Consider the following 16,268-nt stretch of genomic DNA (forward strand, 5'->3'; position numbering starts at 1 on the left):
TGTACGGATAACTTCAGCAATTCTGCTTCATACCCCAGACGTTAACGGAGAGAGGACACTGAGCTGGTGGGCTGTTGGCATTCGAGGGATGGGACGCAAGCTGGACCTTTCTAGTCTAACGGAGGAGGAGGCAGAGCATGTGCTGCAGGTGGTGCAGAGAGACATGCGTCTGCGCAAGAATGAAGAGGAGCGATTGAGGTCAGTGTCAAGTGTGTACACAAACACACTTCAGTTATCTCAGCACAAATATATTTATTGGCCTTATCAATAAATATCATCTTATATATATCATTTTTTCGGGTGTATGTGGTGGAACACTCCATTGAAATATTGTAACATCCTGTATTTTCAGAAAAGTTTGTAAAAAGCTTGTATTCTCAGATTTCTTAAAATAAAAAAAAGTGAGGTACAAGCCCTCAGTGTATTAAATTATATTATTTGGGAATAAAGAATGTGTACTAAATCACTACCAATATGTAATAGAAACGATAGTAAGTCGTATTATATTTGTCCAACTATGTCCCTAGTGGACTATATACCTTTCACATTTACTGTTTTTACATCTAGTTACTTTTTTACTATGCATTTTTAATGATGTGTATTCATTAACATTATTTGCCAAGTGCAGTCTTAGAATGGCATTCCAGACATATTCCCATCATATTTCGTCATGCTTTTAAAAGCCACACAAAGGGCAGGAAGGTTCCTCCCTTCCCTGTCTCGCTACAGCTCTCTTCCTGAGACCAAGGATATGCTTTTGGCTTTGTGGGCAGCTGATCTGTGTCATTCCACCAGGAGTGTATACAGAGTCGAAGAATATAGTGAGTTGTTGTTGCTACAGCCACGCACAGATGTTATTTTATGAACAGTATCTTCTCATATCATGCAAACTGTGAATCTGAGGTTATGAAATGTGTCTGGTGTGACCAAGGTCACTCTCCATATGAATGAAAGACTGTCTGTTTACAGTTCTTCTGAGAACACAACACCAGGAAATGACCCGTTTTCTAAGTTAAAAATAACATACAGGTACATCTCAATAAATTAGAATATCATCAAAAAGTACATTTATTTCTGTAGTTCAATTCCAAAAGTGAAACTAATATATTATATAGATTCATTACAAACAGCGTGATCTATTTTAAGTGTTTATTTCTTTTAATGTTGATGATTTTGACTTACAGTCAATGAAAACCAATGAGTCATTATCTCAGAAAAGTAGAATTTATATAAAACCAATTTGAACATTTTTAATACAGAAACGTTGGCCTACTGAAAAGTAGGTTCTGTATATGCACTTGGGGCTCTGAATTAATTACAGCATCAATGCATTGTGGCATGGAGGCTATCAGCCTGTGGCACTGCTGAAGTGTTATAGAAGCCCAGGTTGCTTTGATAGCGGCCTCTTTCCCTTGACAAAACTTCACAGATTCTCTAAGGGGTTTAGGTCGGGCAAGTTTGCTGCCCAATCAAGCTTTTGACAATGTGGACAGGTGCCAAGTCCTGCTGGAAAATGAAATCCACATTTCCATGAAGCTTGTGAGCAGAGGGAAGCACAAAGTTCTCTAAAATGTCCTGGTAGATGGCTGCGCTGACTTTGGACTTGATATAACACAATGGACTAACACCAGCAGACGACACGGCTCCACAAACCATCACTGATTGTGGAAACTTCACGCTAGACTCAAGCAGCTTGGATTGCTCCAGACTCTGGGACCTTGATTCCCAAATGAAATGCACCACTGAGCAACAGTACAGTCCTTTTTCTCCTGAAAACATCTGTGTGTGGTGGCTCCTGACTCCAGCAGCAATCCACTCCTTGTGAATCTACACTTTTACCTTCCACTGAACCTTCCATTAATATGCTTGGATACAGCAGGTGGGTGTCAATGACATCTGTCAAGTCAGGCTTAGGAAAACTTTGCAGGGGTTTTGTGTTGATTATTCTAATTTTCTGAGACAATGACTTTTGGGTTTTCACTGGGTATAAGCCATAACCATCAATTTTAAAAGAAATAAATGCTTCAAATAGATCATTCTATTTATAAATATATATTATTGTATCTATTTATTGAGATACACATGTACATTATGTTCTTATATAATATAAACCAATTTGTGTATTACTTATCCTTAAAAACACAACAATATAGTGAATTACCAAGTTCCACAGATATTTAGCTTCAGTTTGTTTAGCATTTTCCATAGTCCAGTCTCAAGCTTACATAACAATGTCAGTCATCCCAACATCCTTCCAGAATTCAACACCAAAATCAGACCAGCTCGGGCTACCAGAAACCCAGCCTCCTGGACTCTGAAGAACTCCTAAAACTTGAAAGTTGGGAACATCTTTCTAAGGGAATCTCCAACCTGGAGGAAAAGAAAGGCCTTGCCCTTAAGCAAGGGGACACATCACACTTTGAGCAACCCAAAGGCACACCCTCTCAATCCCAGAAAACAGTTATCTATTCACCAACATTTGGAACCCGTACACTATCTGAAGAGCAAACGTTTTTTTGTATGCCTTTGTCCAGTATGTATACCTTTGGCCAGTTAATTGTTGTATTTTGGGGTGTTCAGGTTCCACAGGGTGCAAGAATTTCCCTTGTTTAAGAGCAAGACTGCCTTGTTCCTCTGGGTTGGAGGTTTTCCTTGCCACATATTCAGAAGGGGCTGGGTCTGTAGTAGTGCAAGCAGACCAGTGGAACCCCCATTCTGGCTGTTTGTCAGATTTTGGTGGATGGTACCTCCTCCTAACTACTGCTCCATTTAATTTGGAAACCAGTTTACTCTGCTGTAGCTCAAAGTCTTTTGGATGATGTTAACCTGATGTTAACCTGAGCGAAGGAACGGCAGCTATTAAATCAACTTTGTTTTATTGATTTGTATCTGCTAAAAGTGATTTGTTTTGTTTATCTGCTAAAATAGCTGCTACAACAAGATGAAAACCTCTTTAGCCACTGCTGCGTAAGAGGTTACTGTGATAACACAATTTTATGACTACGTTAGTTTGCCTCTCAGCCAATTAGAGTGTGATCTGAACTGTTGTATAATCTCTGTTAAATAACAGCTCATATACAATGCACAGTTTAGCAACACTTTGCAAAGAAGCTTTTAAAGTGCAGCCCCTCTGTGGTAACAGAATTCCCCGACGTGATTAATGACTGTTCCTGGCACCCTTGAGATGTTTGAATGATAATCAGACGTCCTGCCTTGACTAATCTCGCTGGTCCTTTTTTCTTCCTGATGAGATAATCTCAGCAAGCTTTTTGGCAACTACAATGTCAACATGTTTTGGTGATTCCACTGGCAATGGAGCTTTCTTTTAAACCTCTTTCACAAATGTTCATCTAATGGGATTGTCAAGAATGCCTGTATGATAATTCAAAATAAAAGTTTGGAATAATTGATGTCAGGATAATACAGAGAGAATGCCTCATTTTAATCACAGTTAAGTTTTGTCAAGCTTCTCTGAGCCTTGATTAAAATATTCCACATTTATTCAGGGCCTGACTGGCCTCCTAATGAAGGAGGTGTTCACTAATTAAAAACATTAAGCATTTCCAGGCTAGTCAGTGTGTTTTCCCCTGTACATTTATGGTTAGAATGACAATGGTTTTCAGAACATTGGGTTGTGTGGGTTTGTTCAGTTCAAAGGACACTAGAATATATTTGTAGGAGTCTGTGGCAATGGCAATGCCAGCCTAGGAAGGAGGCCACTGGAGAGAGGATCCAATACACAAGCAGATATTCTTTATTTAAAGGTGTGGTCAGACTTCTCAGTTTTGGTTTCATTAAAAAACGAATCCTGGTGTGATTGCTCTGTTAGTGCGGTTCATTAGAGTAACTGTGAATGCTCCTTTTGAATGCTGATGTGCACCAAACAAACAGACTAAGACTGCACAGGAGGGTCTCGGTATGTTTCCATACACACACATTCTGGTGTGGTTAGTTTCAAGTGTGAACACAATAATAACCAAATGCATCGAAACTACCAGTTGCATTGCCACTTGGAGACAGAACACAGCAAGTATGCATCTAAACCTTTAAAAAAATGAGTTACACTGTGTTGTGCTGTATTTGTTTAGAATTTAAATGGTTGATTACATTTTCCTGTGGACCGTGGAATGTTTTGTGTTGGGGTGAGTCACCAGTTGCAAGAGGTTGGGAACCTCTGGTGTAGGGAAACTATGAGGCATGTGTGTGTGAACAAGAGAACTGAAAAGAGTCAAACCATGATATGGAATATAACAGACACCATATAACATGACTTAGACAGGATTGAAATATCCAGGAAAGAAATACGGCAGAACTAAGGTAAAAACAGATATTGACTAAACAAATAAACTGAGTATAGACATGAAATACAGACCACATGACAGAGTTGGATTAACCTAAATAATATTAGAGACTGGGTCAGAAGATTAGAACCAAGGAACTAATACAGGGGTAAAGGACAAAACTAAACATACAGAAAAAAGGAAAATCTCACAGAACAGAGACAGTGACACACCGAGATCTAAATATTAGACCTAAGTCAAAGACAAACAATGAGACAAACACTGGACTAAAACACCTGGAAGGAGGCCAAGAAACAAAATCAGGATCAAACACTAAAACCTGTTCAGACTGAGAATAAGACACCTATACACCTCAAATAACCAACAATATTTTGGGGTTCCTCCATTTTTGTAGTAATGTCCAAAAACATAGTGGACAATTTTCTGTGTACTCAAACAATCCCACAATGCAATGCAAAGAGTAGTGTACAACCCATGTACACTATCAAATATCAGATTACCCATAATCCACAGCATTGTTTGGTAAAAACCCACATGAGGTAGTGTAAAAGTGAATAATATAGGGGATAGTGAATAGGGAGCCATTCCGGACACAGGGCAAGTTTATCAACTGCTGACAAATGGGAAACACCTGTGAGTAAATCACATGCCACAAGAGGGTGGCGTAGCAAGAAATCACAAGAGGAGACAAGATCACCTGACTAGACAAACAACACATGGCATGGCATTAAAACACAAGACAAATGCAGGAATGAAACACAGGACAAGAGCAGAATGTGTCTTTCTGCAGTAGTAGTCATACAGCTGTGAAATCCATCAGCATAATTTCTTTTCTTTTTCCTGGTTTAAATTTGGCAGTAGAGGAGACCAGCATGCGTATGTTCACATTGCACATTCTCACTGTAGATGTTATGGACAAGGCTTTTTGATTATTATTAATATTGTTGGAGATGCTGTTTGAGAGCTAACATTGTAACAGCATTGTTTAATCAGAGAAATAATTTAGATTTTCTAGTGACCCCAACAAAATTAAACCTAGGAATGTTTGATTTTGTTCCAAACCTGTTCTTAGCATTTCAGCATCACATACACAACATCAGTGTCACGTCACATTATTAACAGAGAGAAACAGATGTGGAATGGCTGTGGAGAACAATACAGTTGGAATATAGAAAATATCTTCTGACTCAAGTCTAAGTTAGTGCACCGACTTCTTTTCTGTGAGGTTGTTATGGTTTATATCTATGAAATGATTACAGTCCTGGTGCTAGGGTCATAAAACAGGCTGCAGTACTTAGATTAGCTACTTTATCTAAAGGGCATAATCTTTTATAGCTGTGTCACAGAGGCACAGTCATTAACTGGTTGATAAGTGTTTTCAAGAGGAAAAAACACTGGTTCCCAGAAACCCATTAACTACCTAACGGCCAGCCAAGTATTGATGTGTCTTTGCTTGGACAGTATCACTTCATCTGTGACTATGGTATCCTTTTATAGGAAAAGGATTGCGAACCAGTGGGAAAGTGTTCTTGATATATATATAAAAAGAGAAATTCACTTGTTTTTCTTTAAAATATATGATATAATTTGTGTCATTTTTGATGAGTGCAGCTTTTACAGAATATTCCAAATGCCCAAACGTTTGTAGACATTTTTAATGTACTCCTACTTCTCTAATATACACACATTGTGGACACACGTGTTCAACTGAGCAGGCACAAGTGACCCCTATGGAAAAGTATGAAATTACATGGAACCCTCTAGAAATACTGTAAATGAGCCTAAGGCATAAGGCCTCAATGCCCAATACTTACCATCGACTAGAATGGTATATTTCCCACTGTCCCTCCCACAGCTTACTTGCCCTCACTAATGTGACAGTACAGTGAACCATAAATGAAATATAGCATCTAGTATCTTTAAAGACTGGTGGAGATATTTTGACTCTACTTTAGACACAAAGGCAAAGAGACCACCCTGTGTAACCTGTGTCAGAAGCGACTGCTTCGGAACTTAAATCTCTCTCATTTAATGCAAGCTGTGTGTTCTGTATTCCTGTTTCTCCGGTGGGATCTGCTGCATGCATCCTACTCTTCAATATCTCCACTGACACTGCAGGAGCCGGACAGAATTTCAAACAGAGATGAATCAGAATGGAACAACAGCATTCTGTATAGACATTGTTTTAAAAATGGATTTTTAGAGGAAATACTTTGAGAATAAAGTGAATATTATGAAAATATTTATTTTAAGAATAAACTTTTATTAAAAATGTAATGAGAAAAGGGTTTGAAAATAATAAAGTCATTTGTGCCGTTGTAACAGTCACAGAATTGATGCTAAAACGTGAACTATGAAGGCAGCCCTTTTTGAATGTTAAATTGAGGTTGAGATATTGACTCCTTCTGATTTATTTTATCCTCAAGGACTTATAACTTAACTATTATACCCACCTGGCAGTGGAGATATCATGATCCATAATTAGATTTATAAATTTTGTGCTTTTTTAATGGAGGGAGTTTCGAATGTCAAAAAGTATGAACCGAAATGAGGGTATTGCTCTATTTCTGTTTCCTAGTTGGGTAATACAGATGTATTTTTGTATTTTGTTTTGGATCACTTAAGGTGGAAACGTCGCCAAATTCGGAAAAGGTCAAGAAAAGTGTGATTGTCCACAATCGTAGACGTTCCCTTTAAGGTTAGGGTTAGGGTTCAAGTTAAGTTTAGGGTTAGGGTTAAACTAGTAGTATTTCCAGAAAGGTTAATGGTAAGTCTCCATAAAATGTATGGAAGCGTATGTAATAACCCTCAATTCACAGATACAAGATATATGTGTGTGCTAATTTTTTCACTATTGTATGTGTGCGATGGCATGTTGCACGTATGCATATTCACTGCCAATAATGGGTATAACATGGCATCTCAATTTCCCCAGGATTTATTAATAAAGTTCCACTTCTTCATATGACTTTATTCTGAATATAATGTGACATTTGAATCAAAATATTGACTTTATTATTGAACTGCAACAACTTAATTTTCAAAATTTATATTGAAAATGTTTTGTGCCTGGACAATGCAGAGTACCAGCACAAAAATAAATAATAAATAAATAAATAAAGAAATAAAAGCAATAACAGCAGGAGATTCTAGACTGAGAGTCTGTGTAGGCTTTTATCAATATGTGTATTGTTACACATCAAAATGTTATATCTCACAAACCTTTTTCTGCCCTTCCTGTGTTGTTTACTCTCTGGACTGTGTGTGTCTTCATTTTGTGTGGACAGATGGAGGAGCTTGGTAAATCAGGCATTTTTCCAGTAAAGGGTTCTGGATGCTGGGAGGCTGGGCACTTTGTTTACAGATCTAATTTGATGTTCGACATGCTGGATCTCACTTTATAGTTCATAGATTTTGTGTGCTAACCATATTAATGACCTAATGATAGTCATCTGAAGACTGAGTTGATGTTAGCGCTTGCAGTTTGACAGCAGAAAAGGGCAAGTCATTACCTTAGAAGAACAATACAAGCCGATTGAAATTCTGGACAGTAAGCCATAATAATACAGATTTAGCCTGCTTTGAATTACTGATGAGAAATCTTGATTCTACACCTTCTCTCATGAGGGATAGCTTTAAAAGTTGCCATTTTATATTCCTATTAAGATAATAATCATGTTACAGGTAGTTGTTGTCCAGAGTCGGGTAGGGCTATTAATTTAAATCAACATTCAGAGCTTGTAATTGATATGATCTTGCCTTTATCGATTATACCGATATATAATTCTGTTAATATTTTTTGCTAATTCTAAAGTCCCCACAGTGTGTTCAAATACTGTCTTCTGACAACTTCATTCTGACAACATTCAATCTTCGATATTGAAGCAACGTGGAGGAGAACCTAAACTTTGAAGGCAACCGAGCAACTCAAGCAGCTTGTATCAAGGAAAAATGCTGTTCAATTCAATCTGTTGTTTGAATGTGTTTAGTTTTTAGCGAAGATGACACTGAACATAAATAAGTCAAATGTCAACACTGAAGAACAGTTTTGGCCTCAATTCACTGACAAGTATTAAAGCTGAACATATGCATAGTGCAAGCCTTGTCGGTGAACTGAAGCCAAAAACAAAAATAATCATTCATTAATCATCATTATGGTAAAATGTTCAATTAATCGTTGAATTAACATTGATTTGCAGTCATATCGCCCAGCACTACTCAGGACTGGTTTTCACTACCATCAGCTACAAGAACCTATGCAGATTTCAATGTTTTGTTAGCACCCTGTTATTTATTTGTATTTATTTTCACTTAACAACTTGTATCTACACTCATTGTTTATATTATCAGCTCCACTGACCACACAGGAGTGTAAAACTACACTGTAACAACTTATTTTATCAACCATGGATTGATATTGGTGTATCCTGATCCCTCCTTGTACCCAGTATGGTAGCCATTTATCATATGATGTCACATGTAGCCTGTTCATAAGTAGATTGTGAAAGGCTCAAGGAGAAGTATGACCCAGAGTCACCCATTGTAAGGGATTGTTGTGGATGAGGTCCCAGTGGTCCTGGCAAAAGAGGCTTTATGTAACTCAACCGATGTAACCCCATATCAAAAGGGAAAGTGTGAGCTATTCATATTGTCCTCACATTGTCTGCCCTGCCGGCATTGCAGCTCCAAACACTGCTTTGTTGTTGTTTTTCATAACATTTCACAATATGTGCAAATCTCTGTTTCAGGATTAGGGACTAATCCTGAGAGAATCTGAAAGAAAATATATTCAAACTCCTTTTAAAAGACTCTGATCTTTTGTCTTTCTCCTACAACAGTGCTGCCTTTATCCTCGATGTTGTTTTATGGTTTAGAATAGCTGTTTAGAATATAAACCAATCAGCCATAACATTGTGACCATCTGCTTTGTTCTGCATTCACTCTTCATCCTCTCAGTTCTACTGAAAATACGAGAGCGTGTTGTAGTTCTGCAATTACAGAGTGTACACCATCTGTAACTCTGCATATTTTTTGTCCCCTTTCTCCCTGTTCTTCAATGGTTAGGATCCCCACAGAAAATATATATATGGGTGGTGGATCATTCTTTGTGCTGCAGGGACGCTGACATGGTGGTGGTGTGTTAGTTAGTGTGTAATGTGCTAGTATAAGTGGATCCGACCAAGCAGAGCTTCTGGAGCTGGAATAGTCCACCAACAAGAAACATCCAGCCAACAGCATCTTGTTATGAGAGTCCTGTGCCCACGGACAAAGAACACAAACTATAAGGCTGAGCTGCTGTCTGAGCACCATTTCCATGGTGGATTTGTATCTAATATGGTAGACAGTGAGTTTAAAAACTTCAACACTACTGCTGTGTCTGATCCACTTGTACTAATGCAATACACAGGAACAACACCACCACCACCACATCATTGTCACTGCAGCACTTAGAATGATCCACCAACAAAATCATGGCCTTGTAGTATTGTTTATAGTTAGAATATTATTGTTAATTATTGTTTCTCAGACCTTTGCACAGAGATGTTAATGCTATTTTGATCATGTAGTTGCATATTTGTGAGCACAGAGCAGAAAATACCAGTGCAGTGCCTGCTCTCTGGATGCACTCTGCTCTGAGCTGTGGATTTATGAGTCTGTGGTAAAAGCAAAGAGGTGCAGGACAGAAAGTACCTTGTGAAGGAGATTAATCTTGAGCATGTCAGCAAGCCACAACCATACATGGCACAACAGGAGCAAGGTAACTTTCCTGAGAACAAATGGAGGAAATATATTCAGCTGGTTTCTTCCAAAAAAACGTGTCTAAAAACATAAAAAGACAAACTAATGTAGTAAGAGCAAGTTGCTGTTGTAGTTTTGTTGTTGTAACAGCTGGTTTCTGTTGTAGTACACTTGTAGAAAGACCTTGTGGTACTATTGTAGAAAATATTGGTTGTTTTAGTGCTAGTTTAGTAAAAGCTGATTGTTGTGCATTTACTACCATAGTAATTGTTGTTAATATTTATGAAAGTGTTTAAAATATATTAAATTTTAAAATAACTAACATTCTCCCCTTCAATCACATTTCACATTATCACTGTGGTCTGAGCTTGCAATATATAGGCAGAGTAAATAACGCTGATAATCTTGTTACAGCAACAGCTTGAAGTTGACGTGATGGAAGCAGGAAAAATGGGTGCCATATTGTTTTGTTCAGAGCATCTCAGAAATGGCAGGTCTTGGGAAGCACTCCAGGCAGACAGAGCTTAGGACATCTGATGGTTCTGAGCATTGCATATTGGAAATTCAGACTTGAGGCTGATTGGTTTATGAATATAATGCAAAATATAATATACTGAAAATAATGCAAAAACAGTTCACATATCCCTCAACTATTTTAAATATTTTTCATGCTTTTCATTTTATCTCATTGTCTTTGCATATATCTGTAACCCACTCATTTCTTTTCACTACTGTATTGCCCGGCAAGCTCAACCAGACTCCAACAACATTTTTGCGAATATTAGGACCAGTGGGACCTGCTAATACAAGTAGTCATGTCCTTTTCATGATAATTATATTAAATTTCTCAGACAGATGGCCACCGTGTAATAGCTGTGATGCTTGACAGTGAGTGCTTATATAACTTATGAAGCTTTGAGCAACATATAAAACCCTGCATGTTCAGTTGTATGCCACATTTAATTCCTATATCCTTCAAGGTCTGTGTTGAATTACTTTAATAAAGCAGCGGGGGACACTGAATAGCAGTACAGCCACTTTAGTTAAGCATAGCATGAGCCATTTCTGAGGAAAAAGGCAATGTTAGAGTGGGAAGAGGGCAGCTAAGTGCTGAACCTGAGGTTTTTAAGTATAGTCTAGATCTGGCTGATGGTGTCATATTGTGAAATCCATCCATTTTTAGGTAGACCATAGCTAATGCTGCAGATATCAACAAATATGTGTTTACATATGGATTTATCCATAAGGGCTGCAAGACATCTTTTGTTTTTATTGAGATATTATTTTTCACAAATGTACATTGTATCCTCACAGAAACGTTCCAAAAATTTAGTTTAAAGCCTTCAATGACAGACGCTGTTAATGCAGCAAAGGGAGACAAAATTTCCTGCTAATCTCCTTGATTTTAGAAGAATATATAGCCATATGGTGTATTAGCAATGTAGAAGTCTCTAAGAAGACTGCTGTACCTTTGCTTGATTGTATGAGTGTGCACAGACTGAGCTCTGTGTTCACTTCACCTGGGTTTAATTTGCACCCTTGGCATGGGGCACCTTCTAATTCCTGTGCCAAAGAATCAGTGCATAAACCACAGGCCACAGTTACAGTCCAGTACCAACTGTGTGGACACCATTACAGGTTTAGCCATGGCACCTGCAGAAAGGGTTGTTCTTCACATTATAATTTTTTATGCGTTTAAGAAAGCAAGCTAATGCAGTGTTAGGAGACTAGCCCAAGGACTTATATTGGGCAAACAGTAGGAAAGGGATCCAGGGTCCCAGTGTCAATTACAAGCCAGCAATGCTCTGAAAAACATGAATCCCAAGGACAAGGAAAGGAAATATGCAAATGTTTTATCATTATTATTATCATTATCATTACAATTCACAAGGACAAACATTACAAGGACTTCTGAGTAACCTTTGGATGAACTCAACACCAATCTCCAGGGATACCATAGCAACATCATAGCATTCACTTAGCAATAACCTAGCAACAACTTGGAATAATGTAACAACTGCATAGCAACCACTTAGCAACATCTTAACATCCACCTGAGATGCTACAGCCACCACTTAGCAACATCTTAGCTACCACTTGGTATACAATAACAATAGCTTAGTGACAGCATAAAAGAAAGCTACATAGACAAATTTTTCTATCTACAACTCTATTTTCTCTCTATAACTATAGTTATATATGTCTATATAGCTAGCTGTATTAAATATCTAGTTTTTACTTTTTTACTTCATTTTTTCTGTTTTGCAAGCACTGGTATTTCCTTCAGAAATGCACCTTGAAAATTTGTGTCATTGTTTTATTTATAATTATCTTTTTTTGTCTACTTCGCTTTGTCAGGCAGGTCCTATTTAAGTGATTTCTTGACTGAGAACAGGTGTGGCAGTAATCAGGCCTGTGTGTGTCTAGAGAAATTTAATTTTTTTAACTAGGGGGGGGGGGGGTCAAACACACAGGGCCATGTAAGTTTGGATTTTTTTTCTCCCTTAATAATAAAAACCTTCATTTAAAAACTGCATTTTGTGTTTATTTGTGTTGTCTTTGACTAAAATCTAAATTTGTTTGATGATCTGACAAACATGCAAATAAAAGAAATCGTGAAGGGGCAAACACTATTTCACACCACTGTGTGTGAGTGTGTGTGTGTGTGTGTGTGTGTATAAAACAGTACTGTGCAAAATCTTAGGCACCAGAGATTATGAAATTTAAAAAGCAATTTATCTCAGTAGAAAGTGGTTAATTGCTAAAAACAAACTAACCATATATAACGCCCAACATTAGAATCATCCAATACCTAGATTTAGCGGTTAATAAATAATGATTTAAATAATGTGTGCTGTGGATTTAACAAATTCATGCAAATCAAGGAGAATCTGAACAAAACAGGGTTCTTCAAACTCACTCTCACCTACTGCTTTATAGAAAAACATTGTTAATATGTTTTATATTATTTTAGTTTTCTGTATTTACTGTGATGATATATAACTTTATACAAGCACCACACTCACTGAGATGGCATTAGTTTAAATATATATAATTATCTTAGGTGCCTAAGACTTCTACACAGTGCTGTGTGTCAGTGTCAGTGTACCACGACTCCTGTGTCTGAAATTACAGCACAGTATTCCCTCACCGTGTCGGGTTGTTGTCCTCTTTTTGTCAGATCAACACTTATCAACACTTTCTTCTGCTTTAATTCTTTTCCTCAATGTATCACTATGCAGTTTTATTCTTTTTCCTCTTTATAAACAATATGTGTACGGCTCTTTCTCTTTCTTCTTCTTTATCTTTCTGTCACTCAGTCTTCTTCTTTCTTGTTTGAACTCATTTTTTACATTTGATTTTTTATATACAGTATGTGTCATTTTGCACACACTCTCTCACAAACACCTCTCTCTCTCTTTCTCTGTGTGTGTGTATGTGTGTGTCTGCTTTTCTCTCCTCTTTCTCCCTCTCTCCTCCACCCCCCTTTCTCTCTTTCTCTCTCTCGTTCAGTGATCTGAAGCAGGAGCTGGATGAGGAGGATAGCCGGTGTGTGTTGCTGTCTCGTCAGCGTGATTTTAACCACCGCTGCTGTATCCGCTGCTGTTCTTCCTTCACCTTCCTGGTGAAACCACGCCGCCGCTGCCAAGACTGCCACTACAACGTCTGCAAGCGCTGCTGCTCCTACTCCAGCTCCGACAAGGGCTGGATCTGCAGCTCCTGTGAGAAGAGCAGGTGAGAGATAGTAACCCCTACCGCTACACTGACACGCTCAGACAAATAATATTAATAATACATTTAATATTTCTGGAGGTCTTGCTTAATATCTCTCAGTAGTTTCTCTTTAATACTTCTCTAGTTCCTCGTTAATATCTCTGTAGTGTCTCATTAATATCTCTGTATTTGCTCCTCAAGAGCTCTGTAGTTACTCTTTAATATATGTCCATAGTTTCTCTTTAAATGTCTCTGTGGTTTCTTCCAAATGTCTCAGTCCTGATTCTTTAAAATATCTCAGTGGTCCCTCTTAGACAACAGTGAGTGTCCTAGTGCTCAGATGTGTGTCCTCTTTGTCTGCAAATGAACTAAAGAGAGCGCTCCAATATTCTTCACCTGCGGTCAGAGCCTGCACTTTTCTGATGCTGGAAATAACACATTGTCATTATCATTATCATCTCATTATCATCATTGTCTGGACAGAGTTGTCTCACGTCTGCCTTTTGTCTAATGATATTCCACATGAGGAATTTTAAAATATTGACCATTAAGCTTTGGGACATGAACAAGCAGCTTTTGACTTTGTTTTTTAGTCTGAATCCACACTGAGGAAAGGACAGAGGGCGTGTTCGCTGCACACAGATCAGTTTAAGGGGCTACTGTGCATTCCCAGTGTCTCTGCAGGGCGTTAATGGGCTTTTTTGTCTAATACACTGAAGACTTATTGGTTCTGACACTGGGGGATATTGTTTCTGTAATGAGAATTTATTAGATTGGGCTACGTTGTCCCTAAAGTAAAAAGATGCTGTGCACCACGTGGTGCAGCACAGAGCTCAGGAGCCGAGATTATTAATGATGTTGAGATTTTCACTCTGAATCACAGCAGTCACAGCTAGTACAGTGGATCGTATCGGTATTGGCAGGTTTTTGATTAAACACACTTTACACAGGAGTTTCAGATATTTCAGATAGTTGATGAAGATGATGATTATGATGCTCATTGGTTCTTTGGGAACTGATGCTAATGCAGCACCACTGGACTCCATATGAAATGTCCAGATCTGTCAAGTCAGCTGATAGAATCCCATGCTACGCAGCAGGGTGCAGAACATGCGAGTGACATGGAAAATCTGTATGATACATGTCTGACTTGAATCTCCAGATATTTTACAAAGTTTATATGTGAAAATGGCTTAGGATTCCTGCCCTTGACTGTTCACCTGGGATCAAACATGTAGTCTCCTGAGGACTGGACCACTGCTTAGACAACTGCACCATTCTGAAGCTCCATATATTTGTAAGAGTAGCCATTCTCAATGTTATAAAAATGTGTGTATTCACCCAGTCCTTGTCCTCATGACATATTTCTTCTCAGTGGCAGATATTATCCATCACTGATCTTGGATTTTAATGTGTCTGAAAGCCCCCACCTTGGAAAATTGCAGTCTAGAGCTGTGTCCATGTTTCAGTGTGTGTCACTAATGTGGGCTGATGTAGTGAAGTGAAGTACGTAGGTTCTGTAAAATTTGGTGTTAATCACTCTTGTTATTCACAGTATATATCATCACTCCCTGAAGCAAACCTTCTCTTCTGCTCAAAACCTCCAGCTTGCTTTCACACTGTGTGAAGATTTCATGATCAGGGTTCTGTGTGTTGTGAAGAAGCAAAGAATTAAGATTTATCTTTAAACCCTCAATCTCAAGTCAATTGAAACCCGGCCACATAGAGCTCAGGATAATCTCTGACTTCATTAATACAGCTCACTGCTGAAAGTACACCAATCTGCTAAAACATTAAAATGAGCTCTCTGTATCTACACTCATTTTCCAGTTAATCATCTCCACTGACCGTACATGAGCACTTTATAGTTCACCAATATGACTGTAGTCCATTTGTTGCTATGTATTCATTGTTAGCCCCCTTTCACCTGTTCTGGGACCCCCACCTAGCAGGTACATTTTGGGTGGTGGGTCCATCTCAGCACCTGAAAATGAAACGAGGAGCTTTTAGGAAGGAACACTTTGGTGGCCTTCTTCCGAAGCCTGTTAGCTTGCAGGGGAGGTGTGACGATAGTGAACACCTACCAGCCACAACCATGTTGTATGATGAGACCTAACTCAGTATTATGCATCAGCATACCTCTGTAACAGGATTAAAACTGCAAGGAGCTCTGGATAAGGGCATCTGCCAAATGCCATGAATGTAATGAAGTGTAGCTTCAAGGCTGAGCTTCTGATTCCTGTGTGGTGTTACATAAACATCAGTGTCTTCTAGAGGGACTTGTTCTTTCTGCCCCGCGGTGGTAAATGGTCTATCGAGCAAAACCCAAAGTAGATTATATTTCCACGGTCACAGATTTTGTGTGTGTGTGTGTGTGTTTACATGTTAGTCATAAATCTTCATCCAAAATTTGCTGCTTTTTGGAACCAATGTTCAATATAAATAATTTTTAACCTTTTGTTGTGTAAAGCGTGTCTTTGTGTTATATCTTTTTGATTCAACTGGTTGAAATGC

The 16,268-nt window shown here is 38.3% G+C and overlaps 1 protein-coding gene across 2 annotated transcripts in view; it reads left to right on the plus strand.

The window, feature by feature from the left end:
* myripa (myosin VIIA and Rab interacting protein a) overlaps positions 1-16,268 on the plus strand; it is a 36,424-nt gene continuing 20,156 nt past the window's right edge. For both annotated transcript variants that reach the window (XM_066680696.1, XM_066680697.1), the window contains exons 1-2: positions 1-198; positions 13,554-13,775. In XM_066680696.1, coding sequence (XP_066536793.1) covers positions 89-198; positions 13,554-13,775 — 332 coding nt within the window. In that variant the 5' untranslated portion in view covers positions 1-88. The remainder of the gene's footprint in view (positions 199-13,553; positions 13,776-16,268) is intronic.

This window comes from Hoplias malabaricus, chromosome 9 (genome assembly GCF_029633855.1).
Source record: "Hoplias malabaricus isolate fHopMal1 chromosome 9, fHopMal1.hap1, whole genome shotgun sequence".
NCBI classification, from domain to species: domain Eukaryota; kingdom Metazoa; phylum Chordata; class Actinopteri; order Characiformes; family Erythrinidae; genus Hoplias; species Hoplias malabaricus.